At 42.8% G+C, this 20506-nt stretch overlaps 1 protein-coding gene across 1 annotated transcript; it reads left to right on the top strand.

Annotated features, from left to right (window-relative positions):
• The first annotated feature begins 10530 nt into the window (after positions 1-10530).
• LOC131878589 (uncharacterized) lies at positions 10531-14086 on the top strand. Its single transcript, XM_059224625.1, has 5 exons — positions 10531-11672; positions 12715-12937; positions 13123-13404; positions 13466-13643; positions 13710-14086. The coding sequence occupies exons 1-5, from the start codon at positions 11453-11455 to the stop codon at positions 13941-13943; spliced, it is 1137 nt and encodes a 378-aa protein (XP_059080608.1). The 5' UTR covers positions 10531-11452; the 3' UTR covers positions 13944-14086.
• The last annotated feature ends 6420 nt before the right edge of the window (positions 14087-20506 follow it).

The raw sequence follows: 20506 nt of genomic DNA, 5'->3' as shown, positions 1-20506 counted from the left end.
CCTGCATGAGGGTGAATTACTCCAGTATTTTGACCATTGTTTAATGATACTTTTCTTAATTGCTTCTTTGTAGACATTTCGTGAAACTGGAAGAAACGGTTCAGGGCCAAACCGGATTTGTGTAGCCCCTTGTTTCGCCAACTTATCTGCCAATTCGCTGCCTTTGCCATAGTGGGCTTTGTTCCATTGAATTGTCACTTTGTTATTCTTGCTAAGTCGGTCTAACAGTTGCCTTACTTTGAGCACGCTCCGGGAAGTGATCAATTTCCCGTGGATAGCTTGAATAGTTGAAGCGCTATCACTTTTAATTATAATTCTTTGATTCCCTTGCTTGAGAAGCCATGAACAGGCCCGCTCAAGAGCAAGAACCTCAGCTTGGAAAACTGTGGCCATTTGGACCAGATATTCTGTGTCTTGATGCAATGTTTTGTTGTTTCGAAAAATGACTAGGCCGAATCCAGCCCTGTTTCTAATTTTTGAGCCTTTTTAGAAAATAGGATGGAGTAATATCTTGACTTGATATCATACATATTCCCATTTTTTCCAGGGTGTTTCCCCAACATTTTAGGTGCCTTTTCCTTTTAACGTAGCCTAGTCCTTCCCAACAGGGTTTGATTTGGTTTTTAATCCTTATTATTGTGTTCGGAGCTAGTTCTTGAATTTTAAGGTGGAGCGGTTGCAATTGAAAAGTTATTTCTAGGGCCAGGCTCGACGTTGAGCGGTGGACTGGAGCTAAATTCAAACATGCAGGTCTGTTCAGCCTGTTTAGTTGTTCAATTTTCGTTGAATTCAAATTTGTGCCCCAAATGTGGCATCCATAAGTTAGGATGGGCCTCACCAAGCCGGTAAAGGCCTACCGTAGTGTTTCGGGATTCGGCCCCCAATTTTTGTGGGGTATGCCAGATTCAATTTTGTCACAGACCTCAGAAAGGACAGAGTCTGTGCTCTTTTGCTTTCGAAAGGCATGCTGCCGTTCATAAAGTGGATTCTCAAGCAAGTGCTTGTCCTCCAGGTACCATAAAATGAGCTTTTCAAGCCCTTTTTGGAGGAAAGAGCTCAGGCTGATTGGGCGAAATGAAATGGTTTTGATAATTGTCCTTGCCATGTTTGGGATGAAAATGTACTTTTGTTTTGCACCATACTTCTTGAACATGGCCCAAGAGCAGGCACAGTTTGTATGGCTTGACGATGTGATTGATTGTGATTTCATCTAAATGGTGTAGAACTATTGGTTTGATTCCATCGGGGCCAGACGATTTATCGGGATGAAATTCCTTAAAAACGTATCTGACCTTGGAAGGGGTTATGAAGCTAACCTCGAAGTGATTTAGAATGATTTGGTCGTTCACTTCAGGTGGACGGACATTATAATTTCTGGTGACTTTCTGGGGTTTTGGAGCCCGGAAAGTATGCACTGAGCATTTCATTTGCTACTTCATTTCCATGTTTTGTCTGCTTTTGTAACCATTTCTAATTTTCGAGAGGATTTACCTTCAAGGCGTTTCTTAAGATTTGCCATGCTATTAGGCCACTCGTTTGAGTTGCAAAACTCTTTCCTGGTCCTTCTTTTGGACGAACGAATTTCCCTTTGAAGAAGCTTACGTTTCATTTTGTAGTCAAATTGATTAGCTTTAAGATATTGAGAGATAGATTAGTTAGAGATTTGATATGACCAAATGGTCTGACCAAATGGTGCGTGAACCCAAATGATCAATTGATTTTGGTTCATCCATCCTTCTTGCAGATCTGCGACATCCTATTCGGAGTTTCCTTATTTCATCTGTCCACCATTTAGGCTTGATCCTTTTGTTCAAATTGTTCAAAACAACTATAGGACACTCAACGCCAAGAGCGTTTAAGATTCTCTTTTGAAGGCACAGTGCTTCTTGGTCTAGGTAGTATTTTTCCCATGCTTTTATTGGGTGGATTTTCCTGCTTGTAANTGCACTGAGCATTTCATTTGCTACTTCATTTCCATGTTTTGTCTGCTTTTGTAACCATTTCTAATTATTGAGAGATAGATTAGTTAGAGATTTGATATGACCAAATGGTCTGACCAAATGGTGCGTGAACCCAAATGATCAATTTATTTTGGTTCATCCATCCTTCTTGCAGATCTGCGACATCCTGTTCGGAGTTTCCTTATTTCATCTGTTCACCATTTAGGCTTGATCCTTTTGTTCAAATTGTTCAAAACAACTATAAGACACTTAACGACAAGAGCGTTTAAGATTCTCTTTTGAAGGCACAGTGCTTCTTGGTCTAGGTAGTATTTTTCCCATGCTTTTATTGGGTGGATTTTCCTGCTTGTAAGCTCTAGAGTCCGGGTGAATTTGGACCAATTGGCATTTTTGAAGTTCCTTGTCATACTTGCCTGTTCAAAAAAGTTTTTTGTATTTAAATTTAATTCTTTTATGGTCACTAAATTGATCATTTGGGTTCACGCACCATTTGGTCAGATCAGGGATCAGGAAACTATTTGTTATAGTAATGTCTATGATTGACTTTTCTCGGCTTGAGACAAAGGTGAGATGATTTCCGACATTCTGAATGATCAAATCATTTTGGAAAATCCAGTTTTCATATTTTTCACCCCTGGCATTGACCGAGTCACAGCCCCAGAGCTCAGAGTGAGCATTTGAGTCTAAGCCAATTATTAGCGGCAGGCCTTGTGCTTCTACATATGCCGTCAACTTTACCACATGTTCATTTATCCAAGATATCCAGGTAAGATGACGCAATAATAATGCCTCTGTCTGATAGGTTCTGTTTGATCCAGCAGGTCACCAAAGCCCGGCTTGAAAGGTTCAGAATCTGATGGCACAGTATATTTTTGGCGCACCAATTAGTGCTCGGTGATTAGTTGCTGAAATGTAAGTTGGGTAGTTAGGAATGTCTAACCTTTTTTCCATTAAACGCGAAGGGCTCTTGTAAAAGCAAGATTGGCAGATATTTCAACCTCAATGTTGCTGGTTGCAAGCTTGCATTTTTGTAGGTTCAGTTGCCAGAAAGTCTGGTATTTATCATTATAAGTTGGGTTAGTGATGCTCATGACACTAAATTAGTTCACGAAAACTTAGCTTTGTCCCTTGGATAGTTTGGATGAACTTCCTTCTTCCAGTGGTGACTCCCTCCAAGAGTTGGCCACCACTTTCCAGTCTGATCTAGCTTGTTCTCCCCCTTCTTCCGAGGCAGGAATTTCGACGGTTGCGCTTACGGCTTCCGTCTCGTCTCCCACCTCTACCAAAACGGGAGCGTCCGTCAGCCTTTCTTGCGGCGACCTCCTCACATCAGTCGTGGCCTCCAGATGCTTCCCCTGTCACGAATTTCTTTTCCTCCCTTTCCAGGGAAGGAGTGTCCTCCGGAGCAGCGTTCACATTGGATTTCCGGCTCTGGCGGAACACTTACTGGGCGAATCGTAACCGTAGGACGACTTTGTGTTCAGCCAGCAATGTCGTTCTGCCTTTGAGATATTTCCACAAGACGGGGTCTACAAAGAAGATCATTTTTCGGCCTTTATCTGTGTCGGTGGTTTTGACTCCAACGTGGTTGCCGAGTAGTTTGTTTTGAGATTGAAGAAGCTTTATAAGCTTGTCTCCACCCATCAGTTTCAAGCTAATGCCAGCAAAGAACGCTGTCATAAGCCTACCCTCTTCAAATTCGCCCCGTTTCCAGGCACGAAATTTGTGTTGTTTGATACTCATCTGGCCAATCAATTGGATGATTGCTTTTGAACTTTCCTCATCACCCACAGCAATGAGGCCTCTTTGCTGGGACCAGCTAAGCCAACGCACGTTGGTGGGAGGGGTCTTACCTTTAAGGAGAAATTCCACCACGCCCTCCTGGAGCTTGTCCCAGAGTTTGTAGAAGAGCTCCCGGCCCAAGGGAGATCTCTCTTTTTGACCAAGATGGACATAGATGACCTCATGTCCACGGACTTGGGAAGCCACCGATACATATGACCGTGGGTTGGTTTTCGCGTTGTTGACCGTTAGCTCAGCAAACTTGTCACCGATTTTGGTCTCTTCTTCCTCAGAGAGGTCGGCGAGTTCCTCGTTGCCTGAAAGATGAATGCTTCCAGAGCCATTGAGTTCTGAAACGCATTCTGATTCAGAAATATTGCCCTCCCTCACGAAAAGGCGAGGGCGGGGGATTATTGGGGGACGGATTTGAAGCCGCCCTTTCCTTTCCCATGCTTGACGGCACCGAGCATCTGGCCGGCTCCATTGGTTGCTTCTCACCCGTAGGTTCGACGTTTTGGGGACTTGTGCCACTAGTTGAAGTAACAAAAGCACTTGTCTTGTTACCGGGCTAAGCCCATCATGGCTGGGTTTTTTTCTTCTGGCGTCAACCCGGAGAGGGCGGTTAGGCCCAGGTCTCGTTTCTTCTTGGCCCTTGATCCCAGGGGGGGCGGGGGGCCGCCCTTCACCGGGGCCGCGGGCTTGAAAACTCATTGAGGGTGCTAGGCAGCCTAAAAATGGGGGGAAAAATTAGATTCGTAAGAGATCTTTTGTCACGCGTGTTTCTCATTCGAGATAGTCAGGGTGACCATGGGCGAGGCATATTCAAGATGCGGCTAGACAATCGACTTATACATAGGTAGCATCGTGATACTATCTTTACCAAATTTCAACTGGATATGGTCATCGAACTTTCCATTATCTTGGAGGACTGCACCTAAATCCTTCATGGATGAGACCTGCTGAATGCCCTTGCCTTCATCATCTGGAGTGTCTAATGGCATCATTGAGCGGAATTTCATTCCATTCAGTGCCATGTTACTCGCTGCAACCCAAGAGTAGATTTGATCTAGAAACTCTAACAGACAACAGGAATTCTGACCATTCCTACGAACCACCAATTTTTTATCATCAGCATAGGAAGAGACACTAACATTTCTACTACCAATCTTCTGAAGCGGAGCAATGAAGATGGTGAAAAGGAAAGGACCAAAAATGGAGCCCTAAGGAACACCCGACTTGACATCATGTATGTGCAGGGTTGGGACAAAGCTCATGAATGCTTTTGAAAACGTACAATATCAGATACCTTTCGTACCTTCTCTGAATACATTGTGTACATTGCTTCAATATCGGAGGTGACGGCAACCCAAACTCCCGAAATCCAAGGAGTAAGACGAAAAGGTCATTTTGCAGAGTGATTCCCGCGTACAAACAATCATTGAGAGAGGAGTTGAAATATTTCGCAACGGAATCAAAGACAATCCGCAACTTCCGAGGTCCGGACTGCTTGTATACTCCATGGTGAGGAAGCCATCTCTGATTCTTACAATCAAGTTCGTCGCCTGGTACTCTTCTTGCATACCCTTGATCCAAGTAAAGGTTGAACACGAAAAAAATCGGACATCAAAACCGGTTTATTGTGCAGTCTGTGCAGTTTATTTCTTGAAACTTGAATAACAAATAGTCGAGTACAAAGGTAATTTTAGGTAATGAGGGTATCAAGCAGAATTTTCTTGATCTTTAAAGGCCAAAGACCTAACCTTTACTCCTAAACAGAGCCATTAGCTTCTGCACGAGGTCAGGATCGACCTTTCGGACTACCCACAACCATTTAATTTTGAATTCTTCTTTAGTCTTGACATCCGAAATTGTTTTCTTCAAGATTCCTTTCACAATTGACCAATATTCTTCGATTGGACGAATTTCTGGAGTATTGGCTGGGTTCCATATTTTGGTTACAATATTGATACCATTTTGTCCATACCACGCCATTGTGGCCTTAGCATAGTAACAAGTTACCAAATCGGGCCAAGACAACATATCTACATTGTGCTCCTTAATGAAGGGTAGCAGTCTTTTTGGAGGCGTTCTTTGATACAAATTTCTTGATAAATTTTGCCAGTGGTGACGAAAGGGGCATTTTTTTCCGCAAGAGCAAATAGCCTGCCAAACAAGGATTTTTTCGGAAGTTTTGATCTTCTTTTCAGCTTGAACTCTTGCAAGGTAGCTTGGCTTCTGGTTGCGGTGTAAAATTTTGTCCAGGAATTTGGGTAAAGTCCTCTTTGCAATATGTTTCATCATCCATTATGACACATTGAAATTTTGTCAGCAAAATGACCTACAATTTTCTTGAACGGCTTTTGGCAGTGAGTGTTCCGTGCTCAATGGGGTACATTACCCTAATATGATATGGATAAATGATCTACGGAATGAATGTACACGATAGTTCACGGAACGGTGTTTATCAAAATGTGTAAGAAAATGTATGTTTTATCTTGTGAAAATCACGAAGTCGTTAACTTGCCCATCGAGTAGTCCAGTTGGCGGTCAGATGTCGATCAAATGCCAGCCCAATGCTCGCAGAGCCGTCATAATCCATCATAACTAGCTCCTCCAGCCCTTGATCATAGATGTACAATGTCACAGGAACCGGTTGTATCAAAAAGCTTTGAGATTCTGTGTGAATCAAACTCTACGTCTTTCCTATCACCAAGGAAAAGCTCCAGTACCTGAGGGGCTGGTCAGCCCAGCTATAACCATGGGTGAGGAATGTCGGCTACATGCTTGAAGGGAGGAGAAACAGGAAATCCCCGTCTACCACAACCGCCTATCACAACCCTCTCAGATCCAATGAGGAATGTGTTAGAACCAGAGTCACATTCTCGTGCTCGAGGAGAGAAGTGTGTTTTGAACCTCTCCGAGAAGTCACCATTGAACATTGAAAGTGAAAACAACTCCCATCTTGAAGCTCTTATGGTCGGTCTCTTCCCGAAGTAGAGGAGTTTTTTTAGCGTCTATCTTGGGAAGACTCTGGCGGCTGGGTCCAAACTCACAAACTGGTCGGATTGCTTCAGTTCGAAATCCAACAATTTTTGATTTGGCCTGGAAAAAGGCTTGCTTGCACATGTTCGTCAACGGCTGAATTGGAATCTTTGATATCCGATGCCAAGGCAATCAACCTGATCTTCGGCGTTTCAAATTTTTGAGATCGATTATCCCAGCGCCCAAGAAATTCTTCAAGTAGTCCTGGATCATCTCCCTCAACGTAATCTTCAAAAGCGGGCTCAGCCACATTCCTGACTCGAATCAAAGCGGCTGTAAAGCCCATTCGGTGGTCTTCCGATCTGAACCGGCTCACGGGTAGCCATGTTTCACGTGAATGAAGAAATTGGGAGAGTGTAAATGACCACTTGATCAACAACACCGAGGAAAACCGGATGGATGAGGCCGCTCACGAAGGACACGAGTATCAGTGGTCAAAACGCACATGTCCTGAACGGACACCAATGAAGAGAAGACTCCACGGTACTTGACCGAGCCGAAGACAGTACTTTTAAGAATTCGTACGTGCCGATTGCGCTATCGCATGGTCGTGAAGAAGTGGTAATGAGAGTTAGAGTGTTGGAGGAGATGGTTCTTTAATGACGCTCAAGACCGAAGTGACGAGCTGATTAACAGGAGCTGTCCCAGCTGACCGGCAAGCTCATAGTTATACATGACGGACTTATGTGAATGATTATGCAATCATCACAACTAGGAACGTTGAGGGAATGAGAGAGCTCAGTGAAGGTGGGACTGTACAGTATTCAAGGAAGGTACAAACGTCTGCACCAAGGATTTAAATTCAATTCCATTGGCCGTAGAGGCTTAATATGCGTTTTGAGAGCACCTTCAAGCCCTTGAGAATCCAGGCTAGTTCGAACAATGAACTCCACTGTCCTTCATTCTCGCGCTTTTTTACATACAAGAGGTGTTAAATTATGCATTCATGCTGGTTAATTGAAAGCAATTAACAGCTCTTGTGTGTAAAAAACCAGCATGAATGCATAATTCATCTCCAGCAATAAAGCCGACATCAACAGACGCGTCGATTAGCACCAAAAGGATTTCGTTTACTAAAATGTGAGGTCTTCGTCAATACTTTTTGCCCCACTAGTAAAGTCTCCATTCCCTCAATACTAATTCATTCTTCACACTAAAAGTGTACCGATCTCGTTCATTTGACTGTTTTCTGTCATCTCATGAGGATGAGAAGGTGATCGCGCAACACCCCAGCTCCCCATTTAGTTTGTATTCGTTCAGATCCATGTTTCGAGGTGGTGCTTCTCTCGCATAAAACGCTTCCTATTTGACTCAATTGGCAAAACATGTCAAAATTTGAACGGTTTTACGCAGCGTAGCATTTGATCCTTAAAAGCAAGTAACCTTTACATCAATCATGGTGTGAAATTCAAGTTTGATAATGTTTTAATAAAACTTGATCTTTTGTTTAATGCCTTACTGATGCTAACATCTTTGAATGCAAATCAAATGTTGTCTCATCAAGCGTTAGTTTTGTTCTAGAATCATGTCCGTTTTGGTTAGTATGTTATGTTTAGTTATTGTATTGGGCCGAGTTGTCCGCTGGGTCAAGTTGTCCGCTGGGTCAAGTTGTCCGCTGGGTCAAGTTGTCCGCTGGGTCAAGTTGTCCGCTGGGTCAAGTTATCCGGTCACCCTTCGATCTTGACGTCAATCTGCTGGATGTTTTCAAGACTATCAAAAATATATATCTGGAGAGATCGCAACTTCAGCTTTCAATTGTCTCAGTCGAGCATCTTCAATTTTTCATTGTCTCTCCTGGAGTCGTTTTCTGCAAGCTAAATGAATCCAAATTCCAGATCATGTCCTATGGCTCATCGGCTTTCCTTCCACATTACTTAGATAATGAGGGAGCTGAGATTGAAATTTTCTCTTGCATCAAAGACCTTGGTGTTACTCTTCAGGATGGTGGAAAATTCAATATTCATCTCAGCGAGAAGGTAACTAAAGCTGCTCAGATGGCAGGCTGGGCCTTACGCACCTGCAAGACCAGGGGCAGGGTTACCATCTACAAATCCATCGTACAACCCCATCTGGACTATGCCTCATTGATTTGGAGCCCATATCTTGTTGGCGAACTAAACAAAATGGAGAGCTTTCTCCGGCGCTTCACTCGGCAAATCACTGGAATGTCTAGACACTTCTACTGGGATCTACGCCTGTACAGTGTGCAAAGGAGACACGAACCGGATGCCATATTGCATATTTTTAAATGTATCCATGAGCTGTCCCATACATGAACGGACATGAATTTCGTCCAACGAGATAATGAACGTGTTACCTGTATCCAACCTCATTGGAACTACAACAAGAATGCGATTGCTAAATCAATCATGCGCCACTCATTTCTTGAGAGAGTCCCAAGACTCTACAATAAACTGCCCCCTCCCTTTGGGTCATCTATGTCAAAGAAAAAAATCCTCTACCCAAATTCAAAGAGGACTTGGATAACTTCCTCCAGAGCATTCCAGACCAACCTTCAATACCCGGGTATCATCGATCAGCAAATTCAAACTCGATTACTGATCAGATTCATTTTTGAGTGATTGTGTAAATATATCTGCGCCTTGAATCCATTCAAGACATCTATCTATGTACGGTAAATTAATTATTATTATAATGAATGGTCACTGACAGCTAGCCGATGCTTGAGTACTGAGGGAATTGAAGCAGTTCGCATATTTTTTTAATTTTGTCACCATTTGCCACCATTGGCACCATAAAATCTTTAGAGACGAAATGTGCACCACACAGACGCGATGATTTTGTCGCCTGCAAAGGCTATACTTTCCATTTCCTTGATTCATTGCCACACACCAACGTTTAGAAAGAACTGGATCCTTTGGGAACACGTGGGAGGCCGGATTTGAACAAATAACGGCAGAACAGACCTTCATTTTTAGATGGACATCAAATAGAAAATGAAAGGAATGCTGTATTGGAATACTCTTAACACTTTGTTTGTTCACCCTGATGTACTTTTGCGCCCCCTGGCGAACATTCTATAAGCTCGTCCAATTAGAAACTATACCCTAACAGCCGTTCAGTTGTCACCCATTCGCTCTGAAAACAAGTCCCCCTGGCTAGCTGGCATCGCAATCTCTAAGTTTTGCTTCCTCTGTGCTCAAACCAACTAGTCGATAAAGCTCAAATGTACAAGGCGTGAATGAATGCAAAACATTGCTCTCTATCCAAATCACTACCTTAATCCGGAATCAAATCAATTCTCTTTCGTTTTTGCACTCTCAGGCGCTTTTTCTTTTCTCAGAAATTAATGCACTGAACGCTCCATCGTGAACCAAAATAATTTGCAATGAAAACACCTAAGCACATGTAAACATGACGAGGTTTTACCTGTGAGATGTGAACTGCTACTTCGTCGAACTAATGTGATAAAATTTGTGTTGTGTAACCGTCCCATTACTTGCCTCTTTGAATTTAACCCGCCACTTTCTGCGACTCAGAGCTGGATTCTTAGTTAGATGCGAGACAATAGCACCATCAGTAAGTGACATCGTGGCCAGATAATCGTGATTTCTTTTCCCCTTAAAGCCATGTCATGAGGTATTTATTTTATAGGTGATGGGTATCACGAGAAATTCAGCAAACATCTTTATAGCTTAAAGATTGGTTCCACCTACGCAAGGTTTTTAATACTCATTATGGAGGTTATAAAAACCGAGAGTTTTACGAGTTAATGGACGTTGCTCAATATGAAAATTCACTCACCCCTTCATTATATTGATTTCCATCTCTCCACTCTCGTAGGCAGTAGCAACGACATTTTAAATAACCAAATTCTAGGAGTTTTTCTTGAAAAAAGAAAGAACTGTAGGTAATCCCATTACATATCAAATGGAGTAATTGTAACGATCCAAAACCCCAAAAATGTACTGAAGGCGCATATGCAATCTTTTGGGCCGTGGTTTGCTGATCTTTGTTATTGCATCTTGTCTCTTCCTAGATAATACCTATTAAATTCCTTCGTCAGATGAGGTCTCATCAGGTCGTTATATTTGAATTACCCTTTTCTTTTCTGACCCAGAAGCTCATCTCTTCTTTCCAAACTCGTCGTCTTCTAGGTTGCCTCCTTCGGATGTTGTTTCTTTATGCTTTTTTTTGATGCTCAACGTCATCTTCATCGCTACCTCAGCCAAAATTATGCATTTATGGTGAGCAAGAGAAAAACAGGATTTGCAAGCCATGCCAAGCTGGCAGGTAAATGAGGAAATCCGGCGGCCCAATGCAGTTAGGGTTTTACAGAGCACTTAAGAACGATGAAGAGTTGCCGTGACTTGCACCCCTTTTTGTTCACAAGAAAAAGATCTTCAGAGTCAAGACATGATCTGAAAGAAACAAATTATCCACAATATTCCCTGTCTTTTCAAAAGGATATTTCACTACCTTGATCCAAATTTACAAGGCCAACCAAACTTTTGACGGTATCTTGCGCGCAAAACATGTGGATGCAGTCGTCATGGCTACCTCTTATGGTGAAATTTTAAGAATGCCTTAACAGTTGTGGAATTTGCACGATACATCCAGGTAAAGCCGCCCTAAGACATAGTAAATGCATTCAGTTCGGGTTTGTAATGTGAGCAGGTTGCATCTGCATGATTGTATAGTGCACAATGGTATTCGCCAGGTTTTGCTTCGTCCCGTTTGTTTTAATTGTTCTACCTATTCGGGGTCAAATTGTAGTGCGCGAAGAGTCGTCCATGTTCGGTCTCGTCACTCGGCTTTTCTTTAATAATGGGTTGTGTCCCTCGCAAATGGGTCGTAACGGAACGTGTTATACGGCAGAAGAATGTTCCGAACGCAATGGGATAGCCGAAGGTCAATGTGCTGATGGTGAGCATACAACAATTTCATGTACTGCAAATAATTCAAAATCACTCAATGCATATTTCACCTAAACATGATCCAAAAATGTGCTGAAGCAGATGTTTTTAAGTTGGCGTCATTAATTTCAAAGCTTTCACCATTTACTGTTTGAAGACCGGTTTCTTGAAAAATGGCTCGTTTAAATAGTTTAATTTCGGTTTATTTCGAAAGAGATTGTTATTTCCTTTCAGTGCGGTCAAGGGATGGTTAAGCAAGTCAACGTGGTGAAAAAAGGGAGAGCAGAAGGACTTAGTTTTTTGGACTTCCTTTCGGATCGCCCTACTTTGGTGGCCTCTTTTGATTTGACCCGACTCTTTTTCTATTACTAACCACTTTCAAAAGCCTAAAGAACGAATTTTGATGTTGGTGTTGATCAAAACTAAGTGGCTTGCCAATTTCCGATCTTATTTCAGCACTTATGTACCTTTTTCAACCTCAAAAAGTGGAACCCCGTTATAGTGAAAACCAAGTTATAGTGAAAATTTGGATACTTCCCAAAAATTTCTCTATAGTGGGATTTTACTGCTATCCCAATCCCAAACTCTCTATTGTCTCCCAATACGAAAACTCCTTATTTCTACAATGTTCCACGAAAGTATCTTGGGATGTGTTTGACTTCTAACAAACCTGTTGAACTAACTGGAGCCCAAACAGTCAAAAGCATATTCAAGATGTCACAATCAACTTGCACAGAGTTAGTATTGTGATGTTATCTTTGGGCTTACATGTTCCATAAACCCAACCACATGTTTGAAAAGCTCCACACTTTGGAACACAAACAATAACAAACAAAAAAAAATCGCACATTGGCCTGACGTCTTGTAAGTATTTTAAATCCTTCAGGCTATGATTCCAAAAATATGGATGCGATTGAGAGGACACAAATCAAAGACTTTCTGTACCCATACTAAGTCATATAACCTTTTCAACGAGTTAAGGGCTTAGCTCGGATCTTAATAACTTCTTATTGAAACACATCATTTTTGCGATTCAAATTCTTGAATTCCAGGATTGGGAGTTTGCTGCATCTTCGAAATAACGACATGTGGTGGGAATGTTGTAGAAAATTGTACCCTTGTGAGTGGCACCCGCTTAAACGGACAAACTTGTATGTTCACACTAACCCAATGCAGCTCAGACATCTGCTTTTTCCGACTCGACTTTGATAGCTTGACATTAGGAAGCACTCTGCCATCAAACGGTGATTGCTCCTCAGACACGATTTCGTTCAGGTATGTATAGCTATTAGAGTATCATTCTATAACTGGCATATCAGTTTCATAAGTCAACAATGATTTATACTTTCGAGTATGTTTTCGAAATTGCAATGAAATGCAACCTTGGAACATGAGTTGTAGGTAACAGCATTGATCACCGGGTATTTAAACAACCAAGACGGTATGCCATTTTATTCCAGTGCTCCCACTGTTCCAATACTATGCGGTAGCCTCAGTGGACAGCATATCTATTTGCCAGCCTCGCCAGGGTCGGTAGATAGCTTCAGCCTCAATTTCGGCCTCAGTGCGGTTTTGGCTTTGGCCACTGCCTATCAAATCCAAGTGAGGCAAATTCCATGCGGCCGTAGCTTCACACCGCCACTTGGTTGCAATCAATTCTTTTTTGGCGAACTCTCTGGGCAAATCCAAACTTACAATTACATGATGGGTGCCGGATATCACTTGAACAATCAGAATTATGAGTGAGTACGGCATGCAGCTATTAGGTTGACAGTTCGATAAAAGGTGTCTCTTCCTCTATAGCATATGCGTGCGCAAAGAACTTGGAATTTGTCAAATCGGTTACTTGGCTTTTCCTGGCATCCAAGGATTCGCTTTCGGTCCGTCCTTTGGCTTTTCCATGTTGTCCCTTAATGGAGATATGGATTGTGTTAAGGATTACATACTTGTGCCCAATTCAGCAAACCTGGCTACACCTGTCGTGAGTGATTCTCCTTTTTGAATCTTGAAAAGCTTCATGTCATTTACTATATTCTTGCGATTGCAGTGCCAAACTAATGGCGCTTTTCCAGCAACCGTCACCAAGTATTGCGGATATTACCTCAACTGTATGGAACTGGAATTCACCAATGAGATTATTGGAACCACTGATTTTCGGATTACTGTCGTCACCGATGGATCTGATGCCTTTTTTATGATGGGGGAAATGACGGGCTTTCAATTACAATATCAGCTAATACCATGCTCTTCTGTCGGTAAAACTATTGTAATCTTGCCATGATATGCTTTTGTGTACCTTGAATAAGATACGCCTTCTCTGTTCTAAATACGGACTAATATGAGTTTATTAACCCCCCTACAAACACTGCTTTTGTACTTAACTAAAATCATTACCCAAAATACATGTTTGTTTGCTTTTCTCAAAATTCATATTTTATGGTTGTTGATAGTTATTACTAAATTGTTGTAGCATTTTTGATATTGTAATGCTTCAATAGCTTGCCCATACTTGTTTCGTCATTTTACTTGATTCAATCTCAATCAAAATCAGATTGATGTGCATAAAACAAGGAGTGGAAGCACGAGACTGCCAGGAGGGTGAGACATAATTGCGGCTGTGCACTCTGTGGCGTAGGGAATGAAGATAGAAGGAATGTTTCACTTTAGGAGGCGCATCAAAAAAGGTGCCAGGTAGACAAAGAGTTTCCCCATGAACTATTTAAGCTGTCAAGGAGCTCCTTCAGAGTCCCATGTAGACCAAGCATGACAAATGGAAGTTCGTTTGCCTATTCACTTGATTTGGCTCTGGCCATTAGTGACGCTTTTAGATCATGATGGAATCTCTCAACGGCTTTGTTAGCTTGGGGATGCCATGCAATTGTTAGTTTGTGGTCAATACCCAGGAAAGACATGAATTCAGCCCATGCTCCCAATGTAAACTGAGCTCCTCTATCGGTAGACAGGGATCGAGGGACACTATAACGGTAAACCCAGCCTGATAGAAACGCAGAGATACAGGTATCCGTGTTGATGTTGGACTTTGGCAAAGCTTCAGTCCATCGTGAGAATTGATCAACCACAGTGAGCATGTACCCTCTGCTTATGGGCAAGGGGCCAACAATATCCAAGTTGAGCTCAGCAAATTTTGATGCCGGAGGAAAATACGGTTGGAAAGGTGTTTAGGAATGTGTCACTTTTACTCGCTAGCAATCCGGACATGCTCGCACCCATTGAGTGACGTCTTTGGCTAAGTTGGGCCACGAGTAACTAGCAGAAATCTATTTTCGTGTTGCTTTCACGCCGGGATGTGACACCGTGTGCAAATGAGTGAAAACATCCCGTCGAACGGATTCCGAAACTAATGGTCGGTGATTGGGTCCTTGGGTGTCAACAGCAATAAAAAGGTTGGGTAACAACAATGAGGTGGAAAGGGATGGTCCAGTGAGTCAACCAGGTCTTCATCGATTTGAACTGGTGCAAGCTTTTGAAGAATGGATCTGGGCAAAACGTGTACATTGTTCACGCGAGGGACGAAGCATCCGCTGGAATGTTGTTCACTTCCTCAACACAGCGGGAGTTTCCGAAATTTCAAGCATCGTTCGTGAAACACGATTAGATTTAATCCGTTTTTTTTTCTTTGTGCGGACTTCGTTACCGCTACCGGGATTGGAATCCCAGCAGTTCAAGACGAGAAGATTATTTATTTTACTTGACTTTTATCTATATATATTATTTGATCGACCAACGAATTAGAATCGGCTGATCTGGCTATTCCTTGAATATAAGGTTGATCCGGAATTTTAGTCAAAAACTTATCTAAGTCTGACTTAAATTCTGCTACTGGATCAACGCCTACATAAGCCCTACGAATATTTGAGAGCATCAAATTGAACAATGAAGGAGCCCGAGAAGAAGGGAGTTGGAATTCATTGTTTTAACTAGCCTGGATTCTCGAGGGCTTGAAGGTGCTCTCAAAACGCACATTAAGCTTCTACGGTCACTACAATTGACCCTAAATCCTGGGTTGGGACAAAGCTCATGAATGCTTTTGAAAACGTACAATATCAGATACCTTTCGTACCTTCTCTGAGTACTGTGCAATCCCCAACCTTTCTAACCTCTCCCAATACGAGAGCTCTCTCACATCTTCAATGTTCCTAGTAAAACAGAATTGTTTTAGCGTCAACTTTTGTGCGAAAGGCAAACACGAGGGGTTTGTGGTCAGTTAAAATATGAAACTGAGAAGGAGCAATGCCAGTGACAATGTGATGGAAATGAAGAAGAGCAACTTGATGGCATGTAATTCACGTTGGTACATAGAAATGTTCTTTTCCGCAAGGCGAAATCCTTTACTGAAATATCCCACCGGTTTCCATCCGTCCTTGACATCATGTTGTTCTAAGACGGTCCCAACCGCCGCATCAGAGGCGTCCATACAAAGAGGTGTGTAACGGAGAGGGTCGGTGCTCTGTCCACAATCGAGTACATCATCCTAATTTGATATGGATAAATGATGTACAGGATGAATGATTGCTCCCAGAACTGGGTTTATTAAAATATCTGTAAGAAGCATATATTAACATCATGTGAAACCACGGAAGTTGTTGGATTGCCCACCCATTGTGTAGTCCAGTTGGCGGTCAGATGTCGACCAAATGCCAGCCCAATGCTCGCAGAGCCGTCATAATCCATCATAACTAGCTCCTCCAGCCTTGATCATAGATGTACAATGTCACAGGAACCGGTTGTATCAAAAAGCTTTGAGATTCTGTGTGAATCAAACTCTACGTCATTCCTATCACCAAGGAAAAGCTCCAGTACCTGAGGGGCTGGTCAGCCCAGCTATAACCATGGGTGAGGAATGTCGGCTACATGCTTGAAGGGAGGAGAAACAGGAAATCCCCGTCTACCACAACCGCCTATCACAACCCTCTCAGATCCAATGAGGAATGTGTTAGAACCAGAGTCACATTTTTGTGCTCGAGGAGAGCAACAGTCACACATCCTCCCCAAGGAGGAGCAGTCACATTCTCGTGCTCGAGGAGAGCACAGACACATTTTTGGATCTCGAGGACAGTGACAATTTGGAGCTCGAGGACAGTGACAATTTGGAGCTCGAGGAGAACAGTCACATTTTCATTCTCGAGGAGATAAGTCAGAGTTTGAACCTCTCCAAGAGGGAACCACCTACCATTGCGAAGTGCTGGGACTTTGCCATTGTTGTGGTGCCAAGAAGTGGGAACTATTTCGAAGGACAGAGATCGTCATCATACGGGAGTAGGAAACCCAGGAAGCCGTGCAGAAGAGCAAGAGGACCTGGGAAGTGCTGAGTCTGTATACAGTACTTCGTCACTCTGTTAGTGGACCTTTAATCCCATTGAGTGGGCGTCATCCAAGCATCTCCGTTTGACCATCTTGCCAGACATCGAGCAGTAATTTTTAACCCAATGATTTCAAATGCGTATGTCCCCTTTTCCATTGACCCAACAATTCCCCCACTTTTCTTAACAGAGCAAGACAGCTGATAGGCGGTGTGTTTGTGATGAATAAAGTAGATTAAATTGTACAGTTTGCTTTGAAGAGAAGCCTAGATTTCCCAGACGACCGAGATCGTGCTGGCATCGTAGGGAGTAGAGGTAGCTGGCGATTTGTATCCTTAGTCAATTGATGATTGTTTGAGGCCCTGATAAAGGGAGCTCGAATTATTGCTCATATGCCCTGATTAGGGTTATAACTGGAGGCCTTAAGATAGGTCTAAGAAATTGAAGCCCTTGTACTAGGTGCTCTCCATCTTTGAGAGCTATCAAGGTATTTTCACCTAGCGCTTGGATCAAGAGTTCCATGCTTCCGTTCACCACGGGAATTCAATAAGTCAGGACCTTTCACCCCTGGCTGGTGGACGGAACAGTCGGGAAAGGACAGGGTAGCAACATTAATGAAGGTATTCTTGAGGGCAACAAAACAATTGTGTTGATTTGGGCCCCAATGGAAGTAGTTTGTCTTATGTACAAACCACTGCTGCCAGGTCTCTAGGCTCTGAACATGCCAGGATAGCTCCTAAAATATGCCAGATCATGCCAGATCAAAGTCGCATTATGCCAGAAAGTATGCCCCAAAGAAAAAACTTCCATACTGACAACTTTCTGCAACATGTGGATGTCGTCATTATAATTCAGCTTGAATCACTATATAAGCTGACCACTTATAGCAAAATTTTAATGATTTAGAGCATATTTTTCCCATTGTTTTAGTGGTTATGAGATTTAGGGAAGCGATATAAAGTATCAATCAAAATCTGGGTTGTAACACCAAGCTACCTCTTAAGAAGCTCAAGGACGCAGTGATGGCTGCGATGGCATGTTTTCGTCTCAGCTGTTGCTGGTGGGCAAAATGTTCCATTCGTAGTTAAGGTACCTACAGTAACTATGGTACAAATTTGAATTGTTGACGGCTCGTGCAAATACTGAGAAGAAATCCCTACACGGAAAAACGACTCTCTATCTTGCCAAGGAAAATTTTCCATTAAAAAAGTCATTTATATAACCTAGAGATTTTACTTCTTTGAATAAATTGGAAATCATTTAAAATTGATCGTCTGTCCAAAAATTACTCTTTTTACAATTTAAAAAAAAAATTTTCTCTGACGTCATGAACAGCCAATCAAATTGCTCCGCTTTGTCGTATCGTGGAAAGATGGTAAGCCAATGAGAGGGTGTCAGCTGTTTGTTTTGAAATTTGCCTGAATTTAATCCTAAAAAACCGTTGCTATATGCAGTTTTGCTCTGCTCAGTTTTTGATAGTTTTCGCCATGGACAGGCATGAAAAATCCCGGGGCGGGCTTTGTTTGGTGTGTCTAGACCAAGGAATAATTGCCATTGCTGATACAATTTACGTGGGGTTGGTTGAGAGCTTCTTAGTGATTGATTATGATGGGGAAGATCCTCGACTCCCATGTGCCCTGTGTAGCTCATGTGCCAAAAAATTGCTAGCTATGGGGGTTGAAGACGACTTCACAGTTACTCTTCCGAGGCTCCCCAACCTTTCCGAAATGTTACATTTTCGTCCTCGTCGCGGGAATGCCCTGTGCAAGTGCTTTTTGTGCAAAACTCGGCAATTGGTGGGACTAAAATCATCACGGAAGATAAACAGCAAAGCCAAAAATAATATACCATATATATCACGTACAGCTGACCAAGAAAATAAAAATCCTCAACCTACCCGTGGGTTGTTGTGCTTGAAATGTTTTGGTTTTATTTATCGCGGATGTCGCTATCCATGCACGGAGTTCAGCCAGCAATCCAACATCCAACGACATGGTACTCAGCGGGATCTTGAGATTGTAGCCTACAATGTACTACAGGAAAAGCAAAATAACAACCAACAGATTGTTCTTGCCACCCGGGGAACTCCTGCTACATATGTGCCAGCAGACAAAAAGTACAGGGAAGTACTTAAGAGGAGTGCGTCCTGCATATCCACCAAGTCCGTCCTCGCTGCCAAGCTAGAGACTTCCATCAGCGACAATAAAATGAAGAAGATCGTCTCTATCTTGGGGGGCAACGTTAAGGTTCAATCTGGTATTCGCGAGTCACTGACCAGACAAAACAAAAAATTCTCTGACCTCTTCAATGTTTGTGAGGAATCATTCAATGGAATGAATTATCTCATTGTGCATTGCACCAAGGCAACGGAGTTTTTTGCGTCCATCGTTAATGCTCATGGTTCAAAAAACGAGAGTGTTTTGCTCCGATTGTCAATTGACGAAGGACGAGGGTTCTTGAAAGTGAGCGGCAATCTCGTCTACAAAGACCCTGCTGACAAACATGGGCGCTTCAAATCTTCAGGCGTCAAGAGAACCTTTCTACTGGCAATTGCTCCTGTGAAAGAGTGTTACAAGACCATCAAGATGATGCTCTCCAAGCTTGACTTGGCGGTTGATGATGACCTGGAAGATATCTTTGCTCAGGATTTGAAATGTTTTAAAATTGTGTGTGGGCTCGGAAATCATCGGAGCACGTATCCCTGCATTTTCTGCTTGTGGAAAAACGGGCATTAGAATGAAATTCAAGACAAAGAGAGGACACTGGGAACACTCAGCGAAGACTACAGCCGTTATACAAGCACCCCCAAGGCCGATCCCAAGAAGTTTCACTCACTTACACGTCAGCCAATTTTGATGGAACATAAGGACCGTAATGTGCGAGTTCTGGAGGTGTGTGCGCTTCCGTGGTTACACATACAACTTGGGATAATCAACCTTACATACAGCAAGCTTCAAGGTGACGTTCCCGAGGCCAGGCAATGGCCCGCCATATTACACCTTCACGAGGAGAAATACCATGGGACCGGCTTTGAAGGGAATGAGTGTCAAACCCTCCTGAACAACTTTGACGTCCTTCAAAGCATTGTTTCGATTAATGGCAAGGAGAATGAGGCCGACAAATATGTACAAGTGTTCGTTGCTTTTCGTGCAGTGAACCACAAATATTCGAAAAGCACTGTGGACCCACAGGTTCTTGATGGACTGGTTCAGACTTTCAAAATAGCGCCTGGAAAGCCTCTGGCCTTTCCCGTACGACAAAGGCTCACTTGATAATTGATCATCTCGTGGATTTTGTGAATATCCGTGGCTGCAAGAACCTTTATCAAGTGGCTTAGCAAGCCCACGAGAGCCTGCACGCGGACTTCCACAAAACCTGGGAAAAATACTGCGTGAAAGAGACAACCAATTGATTGCACAAGGAGCGCCTTTTGAGGAGTGTCCTCGACTTCTCTGGCTCTCATGCCAGCTCTTAAATTATTCCTAGGGAATTTCATTCATCTCGTTTGTCGATTACATTGACA

This window comes from Tigriopus californicus, chromosome 1 (genome assembly GCF_007210705.1).
Source record: "Tigriopus californicus strain San Diego chromosome 1, Tcal_SD_v2.1, whole genome shotgun sequence".
Lineage (NCBI taxonomy): Eukaryota > Metazoa > Arthropoda > Copepoda > Harpacticoida > Harpacticidae > Tigriopus > Tigriopus californicus.
This window is presented reverse-complemented; position numbering and strand designations above follow the sequence as displayed.